The sequence below is a fragment of the Tiliqua scincoides genome, chromosome 4 (assembly GCF_035046505.1).
Source record: "Tiliqua scincoides isolate rTilSci1 chromosome 4, rTilSci1.hap2, whole genome shotgun sequence".
NCBI lineage: Eukaryota > Metazoa > Chordata > Lepidosauria > Squamata > Scincidae > Tiliqua > Tiliqua scincoides.
The window spans coordinates 201,186,552-201,213,541 of record NC_089824.1 but is presented as its reverse complement, the minus strand read 5'-3'; the positions used below and the strand labels follow the sequence as shown (position 1 = coordinate 201,213,541).

At 40.5% G+C, this 26,990-nt stretch overlaps 1 protein-coding gene across 1 annotated transcript in view; it reads left to right on the top strand.

Moving 5' to 3' along the window:
* The window catches only part of STK4 (serine/threonine kinase 4), a 67,952-nt gene that overhangs the window by 1,636 nt on the left and 39,326 nt on the right, over nucleotides 1-26,990 (top strand). Inside the window, exons 2-9 of the mRNA XM_066623675.1 lie at nucleotides 4,489-4,569; nucleotides 9,330-9,458; nucleotides 11,003-11,117; nucleotides 12,334-12,498; nucleotides 13,140-13,307; nucleotides 15,251-15,388; nucleotides 16,303-16,431; nucleotides 19,400-19,586. Coding sequence (XP_066479772.1) covers nucleotides 4,489-4,569; nucleotides 9,330-9,458; nucleotides 11,003-11,117; nucleotides 12,334-12,498; nucleotides 13,140-13,307; nucleotides 15,251-15,388; nucleotides 16,303-16,431; nucleotides 19,400-19,586 — 1,112 coding nt within the window. The remainder of the gene's footprint in view (nucleotides 1-4,488; nucleotides 4,570-9,329; nucleotides 9,459-11,002; nucleotides 11,118-12,333; nucleotides 12,499-13,139; nucleotides 13,308-15,250; nucleotides 15,389-16,302; nucleotides 16,432-19,399; nucleotides 19,587-26,990) is intronic.

Below are 26,990 nucleotides of genomic sequence, written 5' to 3'. Positions count from 1 at the left end.
TTTCACACTTGCGACCTCTCCATTTAACCCCAGTCTAAAATATGGACTAATTTCTAACATTATGTCATGCTGCTGTGCTACACTTTTTCCTCCTCCTCCTGTTCTTCTTTCTTGCGTGTGCTGTTTTTCTTCTCAAGCCATTTTTGTCCAATGTTGCATATGCACAACAGGAATCAAATGTGTACATCAGTGGGCTGGGTGAAAATGGGTTAAAGCCTGAATAGAGAAAGTAAGCAAAAATAGTCATACTCTTAGCATGACCCATTTTTGATCATGTTGTATGAATTTATAGAGTTCTTAGGCTATTGGACTGTCTTTGTCTAGTATCAACTTTCCAAGCTCTTGTGTGATTTTTTTTCTCAGTTACCTGAAATCCTTTTCATTAGAGTTGCTAGGGATTGAACCTAGGATGCTGTATGCACAAAGAAAATGTTCTTCCCCAGAAGCTCAAGCCTAACTTGTAAGTCCAGGCCCACAAGTCAAAACGAATTATATTGTAGCTTTGTATGCTGTTCATTACAGTCATATTCACATACCACATGGAGACGGATTCTCTGTAGGAAATAGAGTGCAAGTGATGTACAGATGATCATGCACAGTGATGGCCAGTGCATTCTGTGACGGCATGTAGGAAATGTGTAGACATAGACCAACACTTCCTACTTCAGCTCTTTGCCAGTGCTGATTTGTAAGCATGATAGCCAAAAGTGAACAAAAAAGTCTGGAGTCCTGGAATGACAAATTCTAAGTGATAAAAGCTGATGGAAAGCCAGCATCTTCAAAACTGGTATAAGTTTTAAGATAATACATAACATTTACATCACACTTTTGAGTATTCAAAATACTTCACCACATGTCCTAAGTGGCTTGTGGATTGTGTAATTTACTGAAATTGAAGAAGCAACTTGGGTTAGCTTTGACCTTGAAACAGAATTGAAACTAAGGTTAAATTTATGTCAAATGTTCAAAATGCTAAAAACACCTCCCTCTTATTTATTAGATGCCCAGAATAAAGAGTATCTGAACTTGTTCCCTAAGCTTTACCAGGTGGTGGGCAACACTTGCTCAAGGATAACTCCAATTCTTTATTTTCTGTATCGGCTTGGAAGAAAGTTCTCATTGAAGAAATCAGAATAGAGTGTAGATATATGGAAGTAAAACTAAAGATAGATAGGTAAATATGCTCTCCCTTCCTCTTTTTCCCATAAATTCTATTGCAGGGTAACCGTAGGTCTGTGAACTTCATTTCATGGTTCATAAACTATGTGTTTGGAAACACAGTATTAAATATATTGAGGTTTTGTAATATTTCTGGAGTTTGAGGATTCCAGAAGATATCAAACCACATTATTCACAGGGAAGATGTGACTGAATGTTGGTTTGTTCAAAAATGTCTTAAAAAGGCACAAGCCTATCAAAGAACAACTTGTTATATGATTTTATTTCTTTTGATATCTTAGTAGTTGGTTGGAATTGGTGGTTGAGAGAAGTGCATGTTTCCATCACTAAACGGCAATATCTCCCAGTTCTCTTTTCCTTCAGATAATTCAGACATGTACTCACTGTAGTAGTCTGTGGCCTATGCTTTTCTCCTTCCCACCCCCTTCCTGTAGCCTCATACCTACAAATTGGTTATGATTGATAGCATGCTTAGTGGCTCCATTTCAGCAGGCCAGCATTAAGATGAGTGGCTGCCTGTATCTATGGGAATCAGAACCTTTGAGAGGAATTTTATCAGGGGGTACAAGGCGTCACTTCCCAAAGGGGGAAGGGAGGGGTGAACAGGGCAGAGGAAAAGTGGTAAAAGCCAGAAAAGTCTCTGGAGCCCAGGTCTACTCACCCGGTTCACCCAGCCTCCATCTTTTACTCTCCATGAGACCAACTGAGATGACAGGAAATGTCCAGCTTCCCTCTTTTGGCACCTGGGCCCCCTTTTTGACCCCTGGCCCAGGTACAGTAGTACCCCCTGCAACCTCCTCTTGAAAGTCCTGTGGGTAGGTACAGTGTATTCAGGAACAGTGAAGACTACTGCATATACTTGTCTGAATCCATCCTAGGTTAGTAGTAAAGTGCCAACTCCTAATACAGTTTGATCTGTCAAAATTGAAATATTTTTTTTAATTAACCCAGAGCAACTTAATTATCTTGGTATTAGGGAACCTGTTTACTCTTTTCATTTGTGTTTCTTGTTTTTAATGCAAATAAGATAAACGCCTGGCATTACTTGTCTGGGAGGCCCAATTGCAGTTTGGTTAGTTAAAGAAGTCTTTCAGTCAGTAGTTGCCTATCAGTACACTGCAGGCTGTAACTGAACAACCCCAATCAGGAACAGCCAGACTTTTGAGCAGCTTACCGAAGTTTCTGTTGGTTAGAATGCTATCAGAGATGTGCAGCAGTGTATATGCTCTCTCTTTTGATGGAACATTCGCATGATGAGCTTCCTTTGTTTTGTGACTTTGAGAGCACTACTTTTGTTTTCTTTTTCTCAAAGAGAACCTACATGTGAATACTTACATTGATGGTAACAATACCTTGTCTACATACCGATTTACACTTTTGTGTGTGTGTGTGTGTGTGATGACCAGTACTGTCTTCAAACAAATTCCAGTTCAGCTGTGATTTTACTTATGTGCAACCCAGTTTGGGTGGCTGATATTGACAGAAATGTTAGCCATTATCTACTTGTTTATTACTTAAAAAACAAAACAAAGCAAACAAAAAAACTTGGCTTTCTCCAAAGGCACTCAGGGCAGTGCATATGATTGTCCCACCACCAGTGAGGCTGGTTAAGCCATTTCTGCCCAAAATTGCATATATGCAACAGGAACCAAATGCGTACATCTGTGGGCAGGGAAAAAATGTGTTAAATTGAGATGTGATTTCTGGCCCAAAGTCAGCCAGTGAACTGAATTAGGATTTGAAATCCATTGCCTTGGTTACAGTCTAGCTCTCTATTCACTAATAGTACACCTGCTGTCATTGTTCGCTTTGAAATAATGATTAGAGTTCATCTTCCTTAATTTGAATGTATGTTGGCCCACATTCAGATGGCTGCGCTAAGCAAGTCAGTCATATTTGTTGCAAAGTTGCAGTTTGTGAAGATAAAACACAAATGCAACATTTTTTAAGTACATAGAGATGCTGATCAATTTACTCCCAATTATATGGACTTGGTCAAATATCTTGTGGCACCAAGAATACCTGTGTAAAAGAATACCTGCTTGCTTGCCTCTCCCCTCGTCCCTCTTTTAGGAATTACAATCTGACCCCAGTGTTTCAGAATAGGTTTGTCATAGTAACAGTGTGTGTATTATATAAATTTAGCTTGGATTTTGTAATTAGTAGATCATTCTTTTTTTTAAAGAGTCCTACTGAATTTATGCTTTAAATACTACTATACTATTTGTCTAGTTGAACTAACCAAGTTGAAGGCCTACTTTGTTTCTAAGCCTAACACAGCAATTATGTTTTGAAGTAAAATTGGTGTCTAAAATATTTGTGTGTTGGTTGAATGTCCATATTTTGTCCCTTTTTTCTCAATGGGATACATTTGAGACATTGTCCACTAATATTTTTATCTGCATTCCTTTCTACCTGGGAGTGGTGACCCAAGTCTTTCTGCTGGCTTCATTTTCAAATAAGAACAAGTTCTGCGGTCTTAATGCTTATCTTTGAAGCTGGTTGCTGCTTCTGGTATTTCACCACTTCCCGGGTTTGACTTTTAGTAATGCTTCCTCATTTTAGAAAGTCATTGTGTATTTCACACATGCTATTGATTCTTCTATCATCTGTTGATATTCAGCCCATAACAGAGAAAATAGTGTGCTTATTTGATTTTCCAAAACCTATGTAGAGGTCTTTGGACTTACTACTAATTGTATATATGAGGTAGATTGTACTTTTAAGAATTGGATACTTCCTTCATTGTGGTGCCAGCTGGTGCAAAGATGCACATTCCTTGAACTTAGTGGTGCCAGTTACACAGACTTTAATAGATCAGTATGCTCTTTATCACTTGGTATTGCATATAGCTCTTAATGCATAGTTAACCCACTTGTTCCATGATGCCAGTGGCATGATGCCAATATCATAGCCAGTGGGCATTTCTAGTGCTCCTGGACAGGAACAGGAGACCCTATGGGCCTGGTCATGGCACAGTTGGGCCTACACTGTGAATAAGAACCTCCTTCCTCTCTCTGCCCTTAAACAGAGTTTTGCATTAGTGCTGCTGTACCATTAGGGGTTTCCCCCAGTATGGGTAGACTTTTTTCTCTTGCATGTTTCCTGATTTGGTTGAACAGACTAAGTATTTTGCTACAGCTGATAGTCTTTCATCAAGGCCAGTTCTGTGAAATTTGCATAATCTCTGTGACTTTACTGTGTGTGTCTTCTGTTGTAAATCCTCTTGGGTGCCAGGTTTTGTTACCTGCAAAATGGCAGTATATAAATTGCTAATAAATAATGTTGTTCATTTTTTCCCCCTTACAGGCAGCTAAGAAAGCTAGATGAAGATAGTTTAACGAAGCAACCAGAAGAGGTTTTTGATGTGCTAGAGAAACTTGGAGAAGGGTAAGTGTGTTGTTATGACCGATATGAATGTAAGTACTGACCACTTACTGATTTTTTTTTTTTTTGAAAGACACAATCTGTAAAATTTTTTGGGGGGAGGGTCTTTCATGTGTCCTGTAGAACACTGTTTCTAGATTTACATAGATAGCAAAAGCAACAATTTGAACCAGAATTTCCCAGACTATGTGTCATAATGCCCTGGGGTGAAGCAAGGCACTCTCTGGAGCAGCTGGCAGTGAGACCTTGATGGGAGCTATGAGCAGCAGTAGGAGACTCAGACCAACATGGTTTTCATGCTCTGGGGGGGAAAGCTCTCCCACCCGCCCTGAGCCGTGGTCTTAACCTGGAAGTAGCTGGCAAACGCCATTGCCAGTTACTTCTGGAAGCAGTGTTTTTGCAGCTCACAGGGGCATCAGGGCGTGCCAAAGATTGGGACGGTTGTTCTGCCTACAGTCCATTAAATTGTGCCTTGTATGCAACTGGTACTTTACTATGGGAAACTTCCCTTTTTCTGTCCATGGCTGGATGTGAAAATCCTTGTGCACATGCAAGGATGTAGATTTAGATTGTAAGAACATAAGAACAGCCCCACTGGATCAGGCCATAGGCCCATCTAGTCCAGCTTCCTGTATCTCACAGCAGCCCACCAAATGCCCCAGGGAGCACAACAAGAGACCTCATCCTGGTGCCCTCCCTTGCATCTGGCATTCTGACATAACCCATTTCTAAAATCAGGAGGTTGCACATACACATCATGGCTTGTACCCCATAATGGATTTTTCCTCCAGAAACTTGTCCAATCCCCTTTTAAAGGCGTCTAGGCTAGACGCCAGCACCACATCCTGTGGCAAGAAGTTCCACAGACCGACCACACGCTGAGTAAAGAAATATTTTCTTTTGTCTGTCCTAACCCGCCCAACACTCAATTTTAGTGGATGTCCCCTGGTTCTGGTATTATGTGAGAGTGTAAAGAGCATCTCCCTATCCACTCTGTCCATCCCCTGCATAATTTTGTATGTCTCAATCATGTCCCCCCTCAGGCGTCTCTTTTCTAGGCTGAAGAGGCCCAAACACCGCAGCCTTTCCTCATAAGGAAGGTGCCCCAGCCCCGTAATCATCTTAGTTGCTCTCTTTTGCACCTTTTCCATTTCCACTATGTCTTTTTTGAGATGCGGCGACCAGAACTGGACACAATACTCCAGGTGTGGCCTTACCATAGATTTGTACAACGGCATTATAATACTAGCCGTTTTGTTCTCAATACCCTTCCTAATGATCCTAAGCATAGAATTGGCCTTCTTCACTGCCGCCACACATTGGGTCGACACTTTCATCGACCTGTCCACCACCACCCCAAGATCTCTCTCCTGATCTGTCACAGACAGCTCAGAACCCATCAGCTTATATCTAAAGTTTTGATTTTTTGCCCCAATGTGCATGACTTTACACTTACTGACACTGAAGCGCATCTGCCATTTTGCTGCCCATTCTGCCAGTCTGGAGAGATCCTTCTGGAGCTCCTCACAATCACTTCTGGTCTTCACCACTTGGAAAAGTTTGGTGTCTTCTGCAAACTTAGCCACTTCACTGCTCAACCCTGTCTCCAGGTCATTTATGAAGAGGTTGAAAAGCACCGGTCCCAGGACAGATCCTTGGGGCACAATGATTGTAGTCATTGCAGGCTGATTTGGACATGTTGGATCTGGTTATGTATGTTAGGTCCATTCATGTGGTTATTTATGGACTTGAATTGATATCCATATACTGTTTGTGTGCCAGTGGTGTGTGTCATAGCTTGTTCAATGAAGATTAGGTTCCCTCTGATCAAGTCTTTGGTTCATTGGTATTGTGATTGTGCTACTTTTTTAATGTCTAAACTGCATTTTTAATTCATTACTAGCTACTGGAATTGGGCAGACAACATTTGTCCTCAATGCCTTTGAATACTGCAGACTTATCTGTTGTTAAGGGGCTTATCTGTTATACAGGTTTACATTTCTGTCCCACAAAAAAGACATCTCTGGATCTTTAAGGCCATTTAATTCTTCCTCTGCCACTTCCTGATTAAGACTTCTTTTCCATTAATTCATAAACACCCTTCTTGAGTTGTCTTGCTTCAATAATAAAATACAGTGACTTTCAAAAGTTTCTTGGGTGGTATTAAATTTCTCATTTAGCTATATTTTGCAGAACAACATGTGGATGAGTATAGTTATTCCTTTTCCAACAGTCTGTGTAAGTTCTGGGAAAGGAGGATGCAGTTTTATAACACTTCTGATTTGATTTCTCCGTTGACCTCCTTTAGTTTAAGGGTTTGGTTTGTGGTTTTGGCCACATGGTTATTCCCAAAGGCTATTCAGCTATTGAAAGCAACTTTTGCTTCACCTTCAGATATGTTTGGAATTCCCACTTGAAAAGACAGCTAACTTGAAAGGATATACAGTGGTGCCTCGCAAGACGAAATTAATTCGTTCCGCGAGTCGTTTCGTATTGCGAAAATTTTGTCTTGTGAAGCGCGGTTTCCCATAGGAATGCATTGAAATTTAATTAATGTGTTTCTATGGGCAAAAAAAGTCAGAACAAAGTCAAATTTGGTTTACAAAGTGTTTATTAAGTGCTCTTTAAGGGCATACATACTGTACAGAGTATTTCAAAAATTTCAAGCACAAAACTTCAACTTTTTAAGCATGACCTGGGTATTAACGGTTGTGTGATTTAAAACAAACCAAAACAAAAAAAATGCAAAAAAATTCGTCTTGCGAAGCACGGCCATAGAAAAATTCGTCTTGCGAGTCACCAAAAAATCGCAAAAACGCTTTCGTCTTGTGAGTTTTTCGTTGCGGGAGGCATTCGTCTTGCGAGGCACCACTGTATATTTAAACTACGCCAGGACTAAGATACCAAAACTTCATTTTGTATGGAGGAAGCAAAGGTTTTTTTCTTGCCTTGGAGATGGGCTATATTCGTTATTGACAACCTCCTTGATTTAGTTTGCTGAGTGTTTTCAGGATATATGATAGGACTATTTTAGAAATGTAACCACAACAACCACATGTAGTATCTACATCTGCCATTTTCAACCAGTGTGCCATGGCACACTGGTGTGCCGCAAATGGTTCGCAGGTGTGCTGCAGGAATTTGGGGAGGGTTATTAATTAGTAGAGCCACTGGGGGATGTAAGTCCCCCACCAGCAGCATGGTGTGCCTTGTCAATTGCCAAAACACTGATGGTGTTGACAATTTTAGCACCTTGTCAGTGTGCCGTGAGACCAAAAAAGATTGAAAATCACTGATCTACATGGTGATGGATTGTTTAAAAACCTCCTTATTTCATCTCCAAATCATAGAATAGGTCACTAACTCTTTTTTATAGGAAAAAATCTGGGACAGATCTGAAACCATGGAGCTGTCACTATTGTGGTTGTGAGGAAGTTCAAGTAATATGCTTAGGTTCATTAAACCACGTCCTTGGATGGCTATGATCCATTACAAATTTTCTAAAATTATGCTATTTTTGAGGGCAGAGCATTTAATCAAGAGTGGCTTTCTGCTTCTGCAAGAGCTAAGCTTGTCTGTCTGCAGTGTTTAACCGAAAGTCTGTTACTGCTCATCAGATAATATAAAATTTGTTGACCCTCTGCCTTAATCCCAACATACCGTTTCCTGATCATTATTGATTTTGAAATGATGTCTCACTGTTTTTTACGGCTACTAGAAACACTTTGCTTGTTCTCTGTGTCAGATTTGAAGGTTGCCTGCTCCAGCACCTGTTTGTTGATAGAAGCAGGTACAGGTAGGGTCTTGGTTTTCATAGGGATCAATTCTTGAACCCTCTACTGATACCAAAAACCATGGATAAGAAAATCTGTGGTTTTGGCCCCTTTAAATCCTCTGAAGGCAACCGGCACACAGAGAGCTTTCTGAAGCCTGCAGAGCCACATGCGTCTGCCTGTGGCCACTGCGGGCTTCAGAATGGCCCCATAGCACTAAATAAAGCTACTTCTGGGAAAGTAGGAAAGGAAAGTATAGGAAAAACCCCTATACTCAGCAATGCCTCTGCCTAGTTCTAAATCTCAAGTGCAGCTTAAAACAACACTGTATTATACATGTCAAATGTTTTCCAAAGAGGGAGCTATGTTAATCTTCAGTAATAAAATCAATGCTAAGATTTTTTTGGTACCTTAAGGGCTAACAATTTTACGTGGTATGAGCTTTTGGATACTAGAGCCCATGTTAGCATGTGCAAGACTTACTTTTGTGAATATTACCCTGTTCTTAATTTTGTCCCTTTCATCGCTTTATAAGATGCAATAGGCCTACTGCTATCTGTTTCATTTCATGGCTGTCTGGCCCCACTTTGCATACTGTGTGTGTGTGTGTGTGTGTGTGTGTGTGTGTGTGTGTGTGTAAAATTATAAAATAGCCATCTGAGGATAATTTGTGATGAACACTGTTTGTTCAATTATTTTCAACTTTTACTGAATAGAAATTTTAAAAGCCTGTCTCTTCAGAACACCTTGTGCCTTCTGAGTTCATGTATCTGTTTCTATTAACATGCTATTTCTTAATGCAGAATACAGATGATTTTCAGCCTCTTGGTTTATGGTGTGTTCTTGATAATGATCCTTACTGCTGAATAAGTTCACAAGGTTGGAACTAGGTTAACCTTGTTAAATAAAACTTCTCATGCAGTATGTGGTATCCACCAACACAGAGCTTTTTTGCCTTACTGTGTTTCAAGTTTGTATGTCTTGTTACAGGTCCTATGGCAGCGTGTTCAAAGCTATTCATAAAGAAACTGGCCAAGTTGTTGCAATCAAGCAAGTTCCTGTTGAGTCTGACCTTCAGGAGATCATTAAAGAGATATCTATAATGCAGCAATGTGATAGGTAAATGCTACAGTTCCATATTTCACTTTATCGCCAGTGGTTCATACTTTCTACTTTCAGAAAATACCCAGGCATGTGGGAGAGAAATAATATTTCCTTTTCTCTGGTAGGAAGGAGGAGGAAGGAAAGAAGGCAAAATTTCTTGCATGAAGGGCTTTTGTAGGAAAGAGAGGGAGAGAAACTATTCCTTCTTTCCCCAAGTTCCCTGGTTTAGGGTAGGGGGCAATGAGAGTTACACTCTCAAACATAATACTGCTGCAGTCTTCTGCAAAATCCAATGGCAAGAGATAAAACACCCCCTTCCCCCTCTCAGAGGTTTTTCCAAAAGGTTTTTATAGAGATGACAGCATAAAGGTGCAGCTTGTATCATCTTTAAAAGCCCCGAAGTCTCTGAACATGCTAAAGGGAAGGGGATGGGGAGGTTGTGCCAACTACAAATAATAGCTTGACTAGTATGCCAAACCAAATTATATAGAACATTTGTAAGAGCATGAAATGAATTCCTTTCCTATATTTCCTTTTTGCCCATGTACCATGTTGTAGATTGCTTAGAGCAGCAAATTATGAGCTGAATTTAGGACCATTGTGTTATCAAAATACATTTATTAAAAAGCTTATCCCACCTGTTGGCTAAAAAATGAATTCTCAAAGCATCTTAGATTAAAAAACAATTCCAAAATAAAAAACCAATTACAGATTACATTTTTTAAAAAGTAAGCACAAGAACATCATATCATTGAGAACACACGAAACTTCACAGGAAACTGGAGAGCTATTGAAGAAAATGATTCTACACACCAAGGGCCCAGCTAAATTATAAAGAAAGTCTTATCTCTTAAGAAAATTGTTGTCAATCAACTATCTTGACTGCTCTCTTGGCGGTAAGTTTTATGGGGTGTGCTGTTATAGAAATGGCCTGATTTCTTGTAGCTACCTGCTTAACTTCAATGGCAGAGGTAGGCAGAGGAAGAGAGATTGAGCCCCTTTGGGACAGGAGACATCTCTTCCTTCATTTTGCTTTGTAAACTACTGTGTGAGCTGTTTGTTTCTGAAAAGTGGTATATGCTTACGAAATGCAGAATACTCCTAGAGCACTGAAGTTGTTAATACAGGACAACCTACTTCCTGCTAAAGAATAGCAGTGTGTTGTAGAGTGTTCTTACATTTATTTGTAACTAAATAGCTGAATTTTTATGATAGCATTTTTTACATAACCCCCAGCCTTGGCGATCTTTGGTACCTCCTTAAGAGGCTGTTCTATTAGAATGCATGTCTTTCCTTTAATCATATTTTGTCCTTTAGGTTGGCTAGCAATAACTCTAGGCTGAGCTCTTTCTCTCTACAGTGCAGTCCTGTGTGTCTTGTTTGGGTTTCCAAAATCATTCTTCTGACAGTGACATTGCAGAAGTAAGAGTGACAGAGGATTTCCTTTTTCTGGGTTCGTCATTTTTAATGGGTCCTGAATGTTACAGCAAGTGCTTTGTCGAGTGTTTGAAATATACTCTAGTTTCAGCCAGTTCAGTGACATGTTCTTTAATTTTTAGTCCCCATGTAGTCAAATATTATGGCAGCTATTTTAAGAACACGGACCTCTGGATAGTAATGGAATATTGCGGTGCTGGATCTGTGTCTGATATCATTCGACTGCGAAATAAAACGGTATGTGTGCCTTTTATCTCGACATCTCGACACTTTTCAGATGAAAGTATTGACTGTTAATTGATCATACTAGATTTGAAGCTAAGTAGCACAGTAGTGTGTTCCTTCTGTTCACTGACCTGACTTTGGGGGGAAAGAGAGGGTGATATAAGATGTGGACTACACAAATGAAATACTACTTTGGCACCATTGAGATAGCAGCAACATTCAGACTCAGCATCCTCATTACTGACTTGCTCCTAGAGGGTATACATCTGCACAAATCAGCAGTGCGTTTACACTTACACTGACAACATATGGTAGGGAATATGTGCATAATACTTTAAAAAGTACTGTTGTCACCAGATAACTAGGCGTGTGTGGAAGTGGATGGCTTTCCCCACAGTTGTTCCTGCAACACAGAAGTTTCTATCACTTGCTGCTACCTTCTGATCTCTTCCTCCTTCCTGCCAACCCACCCCTCTTTTGAAGAGCTGGACCAGGCCAATGTACTGCTGACCCAGCCATCTCCATTTCCAATGAGATTAGGCCAAATGAAGTAGTATTCAAACAGGGTGGTGTAATGGTTCAGGAATTGGATTTAGACCTGGAAGATTCAGGTTCAAATCTCTGCTCATCCATGAATCTTTCTGGGTGACTTTGGGCCACACACTTTCTGTTTCACTTACCTCACAGGGTTGTGAGGACAGAAGGAAGGGAGGAGGTATGTATACCACCCTGGTTTCCTTGGAGGAAGGATGATATAAAAATGTGAAAAATAGAATAGTGCGGTCTCTAAGAGAATAATTGAAGTGATGGAGTGCTGAACAAAGCTGCTTGAGGAAACTAGGAATTTGAACAAAGCTTTGATTGGTGTTGGTGTATCTTAGAGTTGCCTTTAAAATGTTGTGATTTTTAGAGGGTCCTTCTGCAAGTAAAAGGGATCCTTGAGCAAGGAGAACTTTTTGTCTGCTTATAGAAGGAACTTCAGTTCATGGAGCATTGATCTGAATGCTGCCCTGTGTTATTACCAGTTAAATAAATAAATAATGGCAGGGAAATAATGTTCCTTTCTTGTATTAGAATGAGACCTACCTGTTCATTCAAGGTAGATAATAATGAAGATTAAAACCCTCATTCTGGGTAGGGCAGTCTTTTGTGTATTTTAAGAGATGTTGGCGGTGTCTTTTGGCATAGGACAACTGTTGGAAGATGCTGACATATTTTCTTTCTCCAGTTAATGGAAGATGAAATAGCTACAATAATACAGTCAACACTCAAAGGACTTGAATACCTGCATTTCATGAGGAAAATACATCGTGATATTAAAGCTGGCAACATATTACTCAATACAGAAGGACATGCTAAACTTGCAGATTTTGGAGTAGCAGGCCAGCTTACAGTGAGTAGGAACTGTTTTCAGAATGTTTTTCCACTAGTAATTGAGTTGCTTATACAGTTTTTGAGGATTGATTCACAGTTAGCTGATCTCCGTTGCATGCGTTCCTTGGTAGCACACAAGTGTGCCGTTAAGCTCATAGGTGGGAGACGCTTGCACAGCATCACCTTTTGACTTGCCGTGTATGTGATTGTGTATGCAGTGCAATATGACTCTGCACTTCCACAAGGGATTGTACCACACTCCTCCCCTTCCTTGCATGATCTTGCTGTCCCCTTTTCAAGCTGTTATGATTAATGCAATAGTAGTGTATGACCTTTACATTGAGGTGCTGGTTCACCTAAAGGCTGCAGCTTGCTCAGATGCTTCTGAGTCATTTCTGGAAGCCATAAATTAGTACAAGTCAATCCCAAAGAAACTGATTTTCCAAGGCTGTGACTGATGCAAACCTTTTGAATTTCCACTTTACTAAAAATTTATATTAAATGTGGTGCGGGTTAGGAGGATTTAGGATGTCACTTCAGTTTTCATTGTATTTGAAGTTGCTATCCTTCCAGTACTTTACTGTGTGCAAGTCTGCTTTTAGGAAGCGTCGCCACCCTTTCTTCTGCTAGCTAACCTAAATGTTGCTTTCTTTTACTTAGGATACCATGGCTAAAAGGAACACGGTGATAGGAACACCATTTTGGATGGCGCCAGAAGTGATCCAAGAAATTGGATACAATTGTCTGGCAGATATCTGGTCCCTGGGGATTACTGCAATTGAAATGGCTGAGGGAAAGCCACCATATGCTGATATTCACCCAATGAGGGTTAGTGTTTTGGAGCAACTACAAAATTGAAGAACCCCCAATTTGTGATATTTTTTAAAAGCATTGCAGTTCTTCTTACTCAATCTTATTTTATTTTGAAACTTACATCCTGCCTTTCCAGAGCTCAATGTGGCTAATAACAATTCATAAAATCATAGCACATAGAATAAATATATAAATAAAATCAACACATAAAATCAACTAAAATAAAACAATTGCAATCAATTCATTCCAATCAGCCAAGTTGCCCTGATGAAGCCGGCCCTGGGTAGAAATTAGCATAGCTCAGTGGAGGAAGAATGAAGGGTCCCTTGGTGTATTTAAGCAGTAGATCCCAAGGGCAAATGAATAAGTACTAGCTGCATTAAGAACTTGAAGAAATTGTAGCGCTGCTGTTTCTCCATGCTGGAAGGTTGTATACCTGTCTTCATCTTTTCTCTACAGTCTTTCTGCTGCTGATGGTATTCTGTGTGGCAGTTTGTGCTTCCATGGGTGCAGTTGCCCATCAGTGGCAAAGAATGCTGAAATCCTCCCCCTGATCCAAATACTTCCTATTCCATTCTCTCAGTTTAAGAAGGTGTAAGGATCTAGGATAAAAAGAGCCTAAATGGGTACAGCGAAAAAATGCTGAAGCTCACATGTCAGGTTTTAAGCCCAGGTCAATAGACCAGCACTGCCTTGTTCACTTAATTTCTGTTTAATTGAAGAGTATATGGATTGAGTCTTGTTATTCCGGAGGGTTTTGTTCCCAGAACTGATGTGGAGGGTAAAAATCACAGTAAAGCAAATCCATTTAAAAACCACTGTCCTTTTGCTCAGCAATTTTAAAAACAGCCTTGCTGACCTTTTGTAATGCACTAAGAGGCAATCAGTCTCTCTCCAGGCTCATAGAAAGGCTTCACTCTGAGGCAGCAACCCCTCCTTTCCCTGGGAGCCCAGTGCAGGGAAAGAATGGAGGAGATGATGACTTGCATTCTTTCACATGCTCAGGAGGAAGGGAGAGGTTGCTTGCCTGGGAGTGAAGCTGTTCTAAGTGTCTGGAGAAAGAATGATTGATGGATGTCTACTGACTGCCCTCTTCCCCATTAAGGAGGCTATTGTTAAGTCTTTTTTTCTTTGATTTAAAGTGCCCTTCTTATCACATTCAGATAAAACTGTGGGTGACAAATTTATGGATAATGAGGTTATACCTGTAGGTACAATTTTTTTAGGCAGACAAGGGCTTCATGTTGTGGGAATGAGCAAACCAAATTGCCTTTCCATGAAGTCTAGTTGCATTTCCCTGAAATTTTTTTCTTTGACATTAACAAAATGTTTCTGCCTTTTTATAAAACATGATTTTCACACTTATCTGGTGGATAATAGGAAAATTGCATTGTCACAGATATCTCACTTGGATTATTTCTTAGAATACAGCAAATTGGTTCCATTGGCAAATTTATATTTCCAGGGCTTCACAGTTTTAATATAGGTGTGAAATTGAGATCAAATTCTCATACCCGTATCTCATATGGGGAAGTTGGTAGCAAGCTCTGTGTGCACACTGAGGAAAAGGGCAGTGTAGATATCATTGGAAAGCTTGAGTACTCCTGTTTATGGTTTATTTTAGCAATGTCTAGGAAATAAAGTAGTAGCTTGGGTGCTTTGTGGCTAGTAAGTTTGAAGGAAGACATGCTTTTGCTTATGTTGAGGATTGGAAAAACAGCACACATGGGGAACCGATGTGGTGCATTTATGGTAGCAACCAATTTTACTAGTGGAACATCCATCACTGGCCAAGAATAGGTCTCAGAACTACCAGTTGCCAACCATTACAGAACATAGTCAAGAGTCATGTGGTCTTTAAGGCTTTGGCAAGAGCATCATATTAGTGTGCTTGACCTTTTTTGTTTAACTTCTTTACAAGATGAGAGGTAACAAGAAGAAAAAAATATGTTTTATAGGCCATTTTCATGATTCCTACCAACCCACCTCCAACATTCCGAAAGCCTGAACACTGGTCAGATGAATTCACCGACTTTGTAAAACAGTGTCTTGTGAAATGTCCAGAACAAAGAGCCACTGCTACACAACTTCTTCAGGTTGGTACCTGCTTATGTTGGAATGTAAAAGGGGGGTGACACTTTTATCTTCTGGGTATAAGATATGATATTCTGGAACTGGAGATTGGGTTAGAATAGGGGTGTCTAACATAAGGCCCAGGGGCCGGATGTGACCTGTGGAAGCTTTTGTTCAGCCCTTGGGTTCTCAGCTGCTGAGCTGTGCTGTCTGCTGAAAGGGCAGCCCACATGATAATTGGGCTCTTGCATATCTTGAAATATGATCAAGGTTTGCGTATTTTCTCTTCTGTGTCTGCAGCTAATGGTCCTAAACAAGAAAAAGGTGCTTAGTTCTGATCATGACCTGTTTAATGACTTCATGCCTATTGACATCACTTCTAGCCCTCAATAGGCATTTTGAATACTATTTGACCTGCTATATGAAAGGAGCTTGACACCCCTGGGCTAGAACATCCAATGGATTCCTTTGAAATTCACTACTTGCTTTAGTCATTCATTTGCTTTGTAAATTTCTCCAAACTGCTGCAGTTGTCATTCTATAACCATGTAAATAAATGCTACCTATTTCTATTCATTCTTACTCAGAAGTGAGTTGTCCTTACTCACTGAACCTCTTCCCCATGTAAATGTTGAGGATTACAGCACATCAAGACAGTTTCTAATGGAGTCTGTGCAGACTGGGCATATGTAGTTTGTTTGGCAACCGTACTCCTGTGTGCCTTATGCAACTGAAACAGGAAAAGAACCTCATTTGCCTCATAAATTACACTATTTAGGTAGAACTTTGACTTCAGTTTGAGTAAGTTTGGAATTGTTTTGCCACCAGAGTATTTACTGAGTCAACATAATTCAAGGCATTAACATAGCTCTGGGTAAGGATTTTTTGCTGCTGTATTTTAGTTCAAAGCTTTCAATTTCATGTATGTGTGTTTTAGCATCCATTCGTAAAAAGTGCCAAAGGAGTTTTTATTCTTCGAGATCTGATTAATGAGGCAATGGATGTTAAACTGAAAATTCAGGAAGCCCAACAGCGGGAGTTGTATCAAGATGATGAAGAAAACTCAGTGAGTACGAAAAACTGCTTAATCCTTTGTGCTTCTTGTAGTAGCTTTGCTGTTGGTTCCATATTAGCTGGCTTAGCTGTTACCAAAAGGGCTGTTTTGTTTAGGGGAATTAGTATATTACCCTTTTTTGGAAACTTCAGGATCACAGGCTAGATAACAGCATAATGCAGAGAAAATTCCTTTTTGCTTAAAAGGGAGACTGAGAGAAAGACAACTTTCAGTACAAGATTATAGTTTTATTACAAAAGCACAAAGGTAAACATAATGCACATTTCTTGGTTCTATTTCTTGAATATATTGTACCTAGCTTTCATGGTGGTTGTGTGTGGAGGGTATTTGGTGCATCCGAGGAAATTAGGAAAAGGGAAATTTGTAGGGAAGGATTTACGGGGTCCCTGGTTTGTTCTAAACCCAGTTGCTAACTAAAGATGGGGAGAGGAGGAAAAATAGATGGAAAAGAAGGAAGGGAAAGAGCTTCAGACGCATATAGTTACCTGTCCTGAAAAGCAGTTGGATGGGGGGGGGGGTGGAGAGTCCTATGGAGGACCCTCACAACACAAATGTGTTGTCCTCCGAGGAGGGAGCCCAGAGAGAGAGAGAGCATGTGCCAGCGAGCGCTCCCTTAAAGAGGGGATTTTCCAAACAGGCTGAGCTGGGTGGTACTTGGGAATAAGTTCATAGGGAAGTGGATTTGTCAGTTATCAGCAAAATCAATGGGGTCTATGGCTGGTTTAAACAATACCATGAATCATCAACACAAGAAGGCTGATCCTGTTTGCATACGGTACTTAAGAGTGATTGAGTTACAACAATAAAATGAATACTATGTCAGACTTCTTCCTACAATGTATGATCTGGGAGGTGGATTTGAGATGCATATAACCACAGGGAAGTGGAGGTGATTTGACCTGATTGTGAGAAGTTTAAATGTGTTTGCATAAACAGTGATTGGATTAGGAGACACAGTGATTGGGTTAAACAATACACATTTTTAGGAGACATTTAGGAGAATAGGAGACATTTACTTGTCCCTAGAGAACTGGATGATCTGTAGCTATGCACTTGTGACTCTACTTGATTGTGGCCTGTATGTTGAGGTTTTGCCTGCATTATATTTTAGTCCATGATACATAACCAGACATAAAATCGCAAGTAAAAGAGAAAAAAGGAGATTTTCACGTAACATAGCCGTCTGCAGTTTTCTTCATTAGACTGTATAAGTGGCTCTCAAACACTTGCTTATAGGTTCCTTTGTTGGCCAGTGGCCTTATAACCATGGTAAAAATTACTGTGGTCTCTTCCCTTGAAGGAGTGATGTTCATCTCAATTCCTTCATGGATTATAGTAGTAAAGAGAAGAAGCATCAAGTAGCATTGGAGAACCATAGTTTTCAGCATATTACCTTAACACATGGTGATAATTACCTTCATATTTTTGCTTTACTACTGTAATATACAAAGAAAGGGTATGTGTTGTGCATCTCCCCATGAAGGAAATGTGGAGTTCTGTCCTTTGCTTATTCTGGTGGGAGTGTAAAAAGAGGAACCTAAATGGTTTACTATGATCCTGTATGCTAATATTACATATTCTCCCCCTCCCCCCCCCGAATGATCAACATTAGGGAAGATTTTAAGCAAGCACATATAAAATAATGGAAAGAGGCAGAGAATTACAGAAGAGAGGGAAAAAGCCAGTGAGGGAGAAAGGGAAAGGGTTTTAAAGCATATATGGCACTGTATTCATTTGACTCTTAAATGTTTCATGGTACATCTCGCGTGTCCTTGGTTTCTTAAAGCTAAAAGATTTATAGATTTTTTTCCATATAGGAGTAGTGGGGAAGAGCAGACTTGATGGTGAGCACGGTAAGTGGTTGCTATCATCCAGTCCTTAAAAAGCAAGCATGGTCCATCTTCTGAAGCTTGTGTGTGAGAATATACACAATGTGTCCTGGTATAATGTCTTACCCCTTCCCCTGAGTTGTCCTTCACACCTGTCTTATTGGAACATTCTGTAAACCCCAAATAATGTTTTTTAGAGTTGTGTTGGACTCTGGCTGGCTGGTAGACATTTGAACTGCACTGCACTATCTTAAAAATCCTTTGAAGCTGTGTTGAGTTGGAGGATTGTGCTGGCTGAGAACATCTGTTTCCCTTCCAAAATAAAATGTAATTGTTAACAAGTTGTTCGGGCTGACATCTTTAAAATCAATTTAATACTTACTTTTAGTCCCTTTTTTGAATCAATGTTGTATATGTCTGCTTTTTCAGGATTCCATCAAACAATGTCACAATCTGTTGTGTTTTTCACTTTGATAAAATTAAGTGTGGCTTGTTCTTTATATGTCTGCCAGAAAGCTGACTTCTACCCATAATCTATTTCGGAGGAAAGTTGAACATGACATCTGTTGTGAGAAAGTAGATCTTCAATAGTTACCTAGTAAAGACCAGAACAAAATTTGGAAGCTGAAATAAAATGGTTAATAAAAGATCATGATTTAGTTATGCTGAATAGGTTTTCTTAATGTTCCTAGTACATCTGTAATGTGTTGCCAAACATTTCATGGCTAAGCTGAAGATGTTTTTTCTTCAAAGTGCTCTTTCCAATATTTTGCTGCTGTTTTGAGAGTGGAAACACAAGAGGCTCTGATAGTGGACTTGATAGTAACAGCAGCAACTGTTTCCCTGTACATGCCTAATCTTGTCTGATCTCAGAAGCTAAGCAGGGTCAGGCCTGGTTAGTACTTGGATGGGAGACCGCTTGGGAATACTGGGTAGTGTAGGCTTATACCATAGTCTTTTGAGACCGAAGGTTGCCAGCCAGTGAGCTCAAATTAAATATTATAAAACTAACATTGCATATGTCTTTTGTTTTGTACTTGCACAATATCATATTGCTGCTAATATTTTACAAATGGTTTCAGAAAGGCATTTGCATATGAGATTCAGAAGTGTACTCTTCCTATATCCAGGAAGAAGATGAACCTGATTCAAGGACCATGGTGCGGGCAAGGGGACAAGAGACAGGCACAATCAGAGCTGCTTGTGGAATGAGTGACGGCACCAATACTATGATAGAATACAATGACACTTTGGAGTCTCAACTGGGAACAATGGTCATAAATGCAGAAGATGAGGAAGATGAGGGGACAATGAAAAGTAAGTGGTTCATTTTTAATTACAAGAAGTACAATCCTGTGATGATAAAGTGTGTATTAACAGCTCAGGCTAGATTGTGTGATCTTTATTAGATGGAAATTGCCAAAAAGTGTATCTGCTGGAGCAATCCTTATGCTCTGGGGCATTTGCTTTGAGTTTTGTCTGCAAAACTAGTGGGATGATCTTGCCTACCAGAGTAGTAGAGTTACTTCAGATAAAGTGTCCCCCCTCCCTTTACTAGGGTCTTCAGAAGAGTGAGTTGTTAGTTAATGACTGTATAGGTCTAGCAGAATGCTTGGTGACTGCAATTGACTACTAAGTGTCTAATATGAAAAGTTACTAAGATGTAGCTCACTGAACAAAAATGACCTTTTGATACCTCTCTCTACACCTTTGTCTGTCACTGAGTCCTGTGAGTTCAAAGGGCTTACGTTTCTCAAACAGCAGCCTTCCTGTGTTGCTATAGGGCAAATTTGGAACAGGAGAAGCTGGGAATATGAACTCCTTCTTGGTTCAAAATTCATTTCCAAAGTATGAACCGAGTTCATACCCTTCTGAATGTGAGCCTAGATCATAGGCACAGGATTTTCCCTTGTTGCCATCCAGTCCGTTCGCCCTCCATACTTTACCATCCCCGTCTTCTAAACTTAGCTTGTGGTGGAAAGGTCGCTTGGAAGATCTGTATGCAAGCCCTCCGTCATCTTGCCTATCACGCAGCAATGGCAGTGTCCAAGCTGTGAGGGAGCCTGGAAAATGTAATCCTCCATAGTATTTGAATTCAAAATATGCTGCAACTGCTGCTATGGAAGTCTAGATGAAGGGAGAGGCGGGGCAGGATTTAGGGGTTCACCAGGGAGTAGAGGCATACACACCCCATCAAAATCCATATCTTACTGGGTTGTCTAAATCAGCAATTTGTCTTGAAATAAAATTGTCTGTTTTCTGACTCTTGGAAAACAGCTTTTTTTTTAAGTTGGGCTCATCAGTTGAAAAATGTGTCTTACCTAATAATAAATTCATTTTCTGAGTTTCAAGGCCACGTTCACCAAGTCTAGATAGTAACCTGATGTTTCACCCTAAACTCTATAGAGCATTATCAAGGGAATAAAGAAAAATGCAACGAAGCTGACCCCTAGAAATACTGAAATCTGTTAGGAGCAAGAACATCATGCTCTTCTGCATGAAACAGAAAACTAAGGCGAATATCCCTGCCAAAAGCTCAAAAGAACTCTATGCATAGAACAGTTGCAACCTGCCTATAGCAGAGCCTACTCCCATCTAAATGCCAGGACAAGAACAAGTGTATTTATAGTCAGGGTTAGAAAAATGTTCTTTGGAAACGAAGCAGCTTCCTGAAGCAGTATTTGATGTGACAGAAAAGCCTCTTCAGAGAAAGTAAAAATCCCACTGGGTAACTCTTTAAATCCTAGTAAAAGTTTATGTTTGATGCTGAATAGAAAGCTAAAAATGATTCTGGTCATTCCAAGCTGGGATAGGAAAGGCATGATAAAAAAAAAACTTTTTGTGATAGTACATACTGAGAAAATATCTTGGCCTGTTGATGGGGGGCTGTGGGAGGGGAAATGTAGGTTATTTCCATAATTAATGATTATGAAAGTTGTGATTGAAATTTGGTGCAGGTATGCAAGTTCCTTATTTCAAGGATTAGCACTCTCGCATAAGTACATTCTGTCTCTGCACTGATTTGTCCTAGGGGTGTGATGGAATTCAGAGGGTGGTTTCCCTGGCAGGAATGACTGCAGGATTTGCCATGCGATTGGTGTTCCACCGTTGGTGAAATGCCAATGAGCTATCATTTTTTTTTATTGGAGAGTTCATGTAGCTGCTGTGCAGGCATACTGTAAATTATTTCTACGTTGTACTTTAATCACATGCTTGAATTACCAATAATCACAAATTTGATACGGAATTCTTATAGCAAAAGGATTGCAAGCAAGCCAGTGTAATCAAGGCTTACAGATGTGTTTTTACAATGCTGATGTTGTCTCAAGGTACTGAATTCTGCGATGGTCAGTCTTACAAGTTTTAAAAATAAGATTTAGAAATTCTATTCCTTTTCCAGGGATAGAAATGCCTGAGTTAGGCATTTGTTTAAATTAGTTAAATGCCTGAATTATTTTTGTTAGGATATTATAGCATAGTGCCTTCCCTTAGCATGGTCGTACCCTCTAGTATGGTAGTACCATCCTATAGTACCCACTACCATACTCTTCTGCAGATTGTATAAAATAAAAATTCATTGGCATGTTTTGTAAATGTATTACTTTTCATCAGCAGAGGGAGATAGCCTGAGGGGGGTTGGGTGGGGGAAAAAACTTGCATTTTACAGTAGTAGGAAACTTTACATCAGTGGTTTAATTGATAATGTTACAGTATATGTTGGAATCCTCTTCTACCATGCTGTGGTTTTCAGATTCCATAAATTAATGCTTTCAATGAGCTGCAGTCTCTTAAACCTAAGGCAGCATTTTGCAAAGTGTGTGTCTAGGAACCCCAGGGATCCCTCCCTTCAGGGTCTCACAAGCACACCATAAGTGGCTGCCATCTGCTCAACTTTGTGCCACTCAGCACATGCAGTGGCACTCTGGGCCTCCACAATACTCTGCACATGCGCCAGCAGAGCTCCTCGAGACTGCATTTAGGAATGTAAAGCGTTCAGAAGACCCAAAAGTTTGATTTATGGAATGCACATAGGTGAGTACTAGTTAGCTAAGGCTATTAAGAGAAGTAAGAGCTGTCTGCACCCTCAGGTCTACTTCAGTGTAAAAGTAGTAAAACAGGAGTAGCAAGTTTTTGTTTTTCAGTGGGCCAAGAATACAACTTATTAGCTTCCATCAGTTTATATCCTTCAAAATATTGTGATCATTGCAAAACTGCCACTCCTCCTTTGTCTCCTTGCACAGAGGAGCTCTAATATTTTACTCTTAAATCTACTGTTGGAGCATGGTAAGTAATGGAGATGGGTTGTTCATAAAGAAACTGAAATGCTGCTGCTGCTTGTTCAATTTAGTGTTGCAAGTTTTTCATGGGAAAAGACTGCAGTGCATTGTGAATTTTACTGTAGTATCTTTTGCTTTTCATACATGCGCCTTTGAATATTTTAAACAGAAATATTGTCAAAAAATGAGCAAGCTGTTTATATCTAATGCATCATAATGCTCAAATATTTTTAGTATTGGTAGTATCTAACCAAGAGAGGGAGCTCTAGTACAGTTTTTAATAGAAAGTATAGTTGTGAAACTTTTTATGTCAATATTAGGTTTTTTTGTTTGTTACTTGCTTTCTCTTGGTACTCTTTTCATTGTTGGTGTTAAACAGGGTTACTGCAAGAGTACCATATTGTATAAGGATTACCTCATATATTGCATTTTCAGGAGCACTCCTAAAATGTTTAATGTGTGAGTAAGTTAAATGGGCTGTATCCTAAGCTTAATTATGCCTTTGGTGCTGTTCGATTTAAACTTAGAATACTGTTCAGTGCGCTTCAAAATGAATATTTCATACAAATATGCTCATCAAAGAGTCTTGGTTTAACTTCCTATTTATTATACACGCTGTGGCAAAACTGGACTTGCTTCTGTGTTACATGTGGAATGGTCTTTGGGCCCAGTCCTATTGGGCCCTAGCACCGGTGCTGAGCCCTGGTGCTGGATTTTGTAAATGTGCCATAAAGTATGTTTGCAGCATTCTCAGAGTAGGGAGCACCAGCCCTACCCAGCGTTGGGTGGAGGACACCATTGGAGCGACCAAAGGTAAGTTGCCCCCTGGGCGGTGGTGCAGGTTTTCAGGGCAAGGTGTGCTGAGGTGGGGGAAAGGTAGAATGGGGGAGAAACCAGCCTAGGAAGGGGGGTGGGGCCGCTGGAGCCCTGCTCTGCTGGATCCTATCCTCTGTCTCAGGCTGAAAAGCCTGACATGGAGATTCTCAAGTCTGTGCCAGCAAAATAGCTGGTGCAGACTTGAGAAGCCCCATTGCGGGGGGCCTGGGGTTTCTTTGGGGGAAGGGAACGAAAGTCCCCTTCTTCCGAGGTGGCTGTTGAGGAGGGAGTAGCTCCTTATTTGGTTGTCTAGCGGAATGCAGCTTCAAGGGCACAGCCCACAACGTAGAGAGTACACAGACACGAGGAAATCCATCACCATTTCAGTCTGTTTTTACAAATGTACAACAATAGCAACAGCATAGCAAAGCAAAGAGGAGAGGAGACAGCAATTTTGCAACACACATGACCACCAACGACCCACAAATGAGGGTTCTCACAGTCTTTCTGATAAAGCTCTGTGCACGAATCAGGATGGGTGGTGTCGTCTCCTCCTGCCACACCCTATCTCATGATGCATGACTCATCTCTTTGATTGTATCAGCTAGTTCTCTTTACACCTGAGGTCTTGGTGACTCGGCACTTCATATACATTTGGTCCTGCCTTATTCAGGCCTGCAGATTTCACCTGGGTTACGTTCTAAGCCTGACAGAGACCTCCAGCAGCGTTCCGTGGGATACAATGGTTGCCATTTTGGTACTGTTGTTCCATTGGGAACCGTAGGATTGGGCTGCTTGTTGCCAGAGAAATCCAGTATGCAGGGCTGGACGGAGGGTGTGTGTGGGTATTCACTGTAAATAGGTGTCTGGCTTATCCTGTATGAAATAGTGTGATCATTTTGTTACCTGATAGCTTCCCATTTGTCATCTGAAGCACAACAGCTTGTGGAGGTGCTGAGGTTAATTGCACATTTAACAAATGCATCAGAAGGGATTGAAGAACATAATAATAGTGCAGACCAAAGTTCCTGCTGAACTAGCATGCTTCTTCCAACAATGACCAATCAGATGTTTCTGAGACACAAATGCAGGGCAGAAAAACTACAACTCTCTCCCGTTTGCCCTTGGTATTTGGAAGCAGATCTTCGAACCAAAGATGGAGGTGCAATTTAACTTTCTTGGTTCATACTTATTGATAGGTCTTTCCTCCATAAATGTTTTTGTTTTACAGCCATCTAAACTAGTGACCACCACAAAGTTACATCATCTGTAACTAATCTTTATGATTGAACATTCCAGCACTGGGGCATCGTAATGCCCAGCCAGGGAAACTCAGTCGCTGCCCATTAAGGAGCGGGACAACATTGACAGTGGCGCCAGTGCTTCTGCAATCATGCTGGCACCAGGGGTAGGGGAGAGGGTGTTTTTAGTACTTACCGGGGTCGCTCTTGCCTTCTGGAGGGTATGGGAAGCCCACAGACTCCTCTGTCTGCCTCCCCACGCCTCAGAAATGCTGTAGATAGTTATTTTGGCCCACTTCTGGTTTTCAGCCAGAAGCGCTTAATGCTACTGCTACCAAACTCTGTAATGTATATTACAGTGCAGGTAGACCTATGGTGGTGTAAGGGAAAAAGGGAGTTAGCAGATGTGTGTTAAAAAAACATCGTGGTCTGTTCTGGCAGACTGAGGTCTTCCTTAATACAGTTGCCTGCTTCCTTTGAAGCAGAAGTTGCCATGGATTGCAGTGTGTGCTTTACTACTGATATGTGGTCTCTCTTTAAGGTGGTTTTAAAAATGAGGATGGATCATAAAGGGCACTGTGCACTTACTATTACTCAAACCTTGCACAGCTTGATTCTTTGCTATCTTAATTTGTTTCTTGGTGAGGTGACCTGTGCCATATTCAGCCTGTGAAGACTTTATATACAAATGTCCCTTTAAATAACTTCAAGTGCTCTATTTTTCACCATATCACTGCTATGGTAATGTTACTTTAGCATTCAGTTAAATTGATTTAGCTGTAAAAATTCATCAGCTTTTTGCATGGTTCTTCTGGGGAATTAATTTTTAATAATTGGTATAACTGAATGGTATTTTAAATGCAATGAAATTGGGGGTCATTAATATCGTGAAAGTGGCTCAATTACTGATGTTACAATAGGCAACAAGGAATTGGCTAAGACTAACAATTCTTTTGCATTTCCGATGTTGTCGAGTAGGATTTTCTATGTGTGGATGTGAAACACTAAAGTTGACCATGTTTTGCATTCTGTCCCTAAAAAATACTTTAGAGATGCTTCAGCACAGGAAACTTCCTACTACACTTTCCCCTCCTTCCCAGTTCATACCAAAATAAGCGCCCAGAGAACTGATCCCAGAGGTAGAAACAAAATATGACATCAAATGTCTTGCGCTAACACCATGTAAGAAGTGAGGATTTCTCAAAGGAAGAGGGTTGGACAGCCCATCCTTTTTACACTGGAGTTTTAATAGAGATGTGTTGGAATATTTTGTTACAGTATTTCAACTCCATCTTTCTTGTAGACCTGTTTCTCGTAGACTTAAGGCTCTTTACATAGGCAAACTAAATGTAAACCCCATTTTTTCAAATTGAATTTTTACAAGTGTTGTATGAGAAACTTACAGAACCCCCCATTTCTTCAGATGTCTCCTTTCATAGTGCAATTGTCCTGGATACACAGCTCTTGCGCTTTCCAAGCTTCCACAGGCAGCTGCAAAACATGCTTCAGGCTGGCATTCAGGATGTTGTCCATTTCCTACCAGTTGACTTCTCCACATTCCTTCATCTCTAAACAGTGGCTTCCATTCACTCATCCAGAGTGAGACCCGAGCTAATCCTCTTAGCTTTTTCAGGCAAGGTGACAATTCATTGAGAACAAGAATTCAGTGAGAATTAAGGCAGGAAGGATTAGGATTGAAGCAGTTCTGACTTTTCAGCAAATGTCCACCTATCGCTTTGGCCAACACTTGTGCTTTTAGACTACTCTCATAGATGAGATATAGATGAGATAAATAGCTAAGAGAGATAAATAGCATAGATGAGATAGATAGATGAGCATAGATAAGATAAATAGCATAGATGAGATAAATAGCTAAGTGAAAGGGCAGGAGGTGTGGTCTGGAGGTTTGAACCTTGCCTGAAAAAAATGAAGCAGGATCGGCTGCTGGATGGGAGTCTGGGAGGCTACTGGTATCTCGGTGTGGAGGAGTCAGCTGATAAAAGAATAGCTTCTTTGAGAAGCCAATCTGAAGCATAGTTGCAGCTGCCTGTGAGAGACTTGGAAAGTGCAAGCGTCGGCAGCTAAGATAACTGCATTGTGAAGGGATTGAAGTAGAGATTGAAGGTGGGTCCGACTCCACCGTAGAATCTCTGTGGGTTAAATTACCAGGCTTGTGCAGCGATGTAATACTGGGGGCGTGCTATCGTCCTCCAGACCAGAAATCAGATGGGGACCTTGAAATGAGGAAACAGATCAGGGAGGTGACAAGGAGGGACAGGGTTGTAATCATGGGGGACTTCAATTATCCTCATATTGACTGGGTCAATTTGTGTTCTGGTCACGATAAGGAAACCGGATTTCTTGATGTGCTAAATGACTGTGGCTTA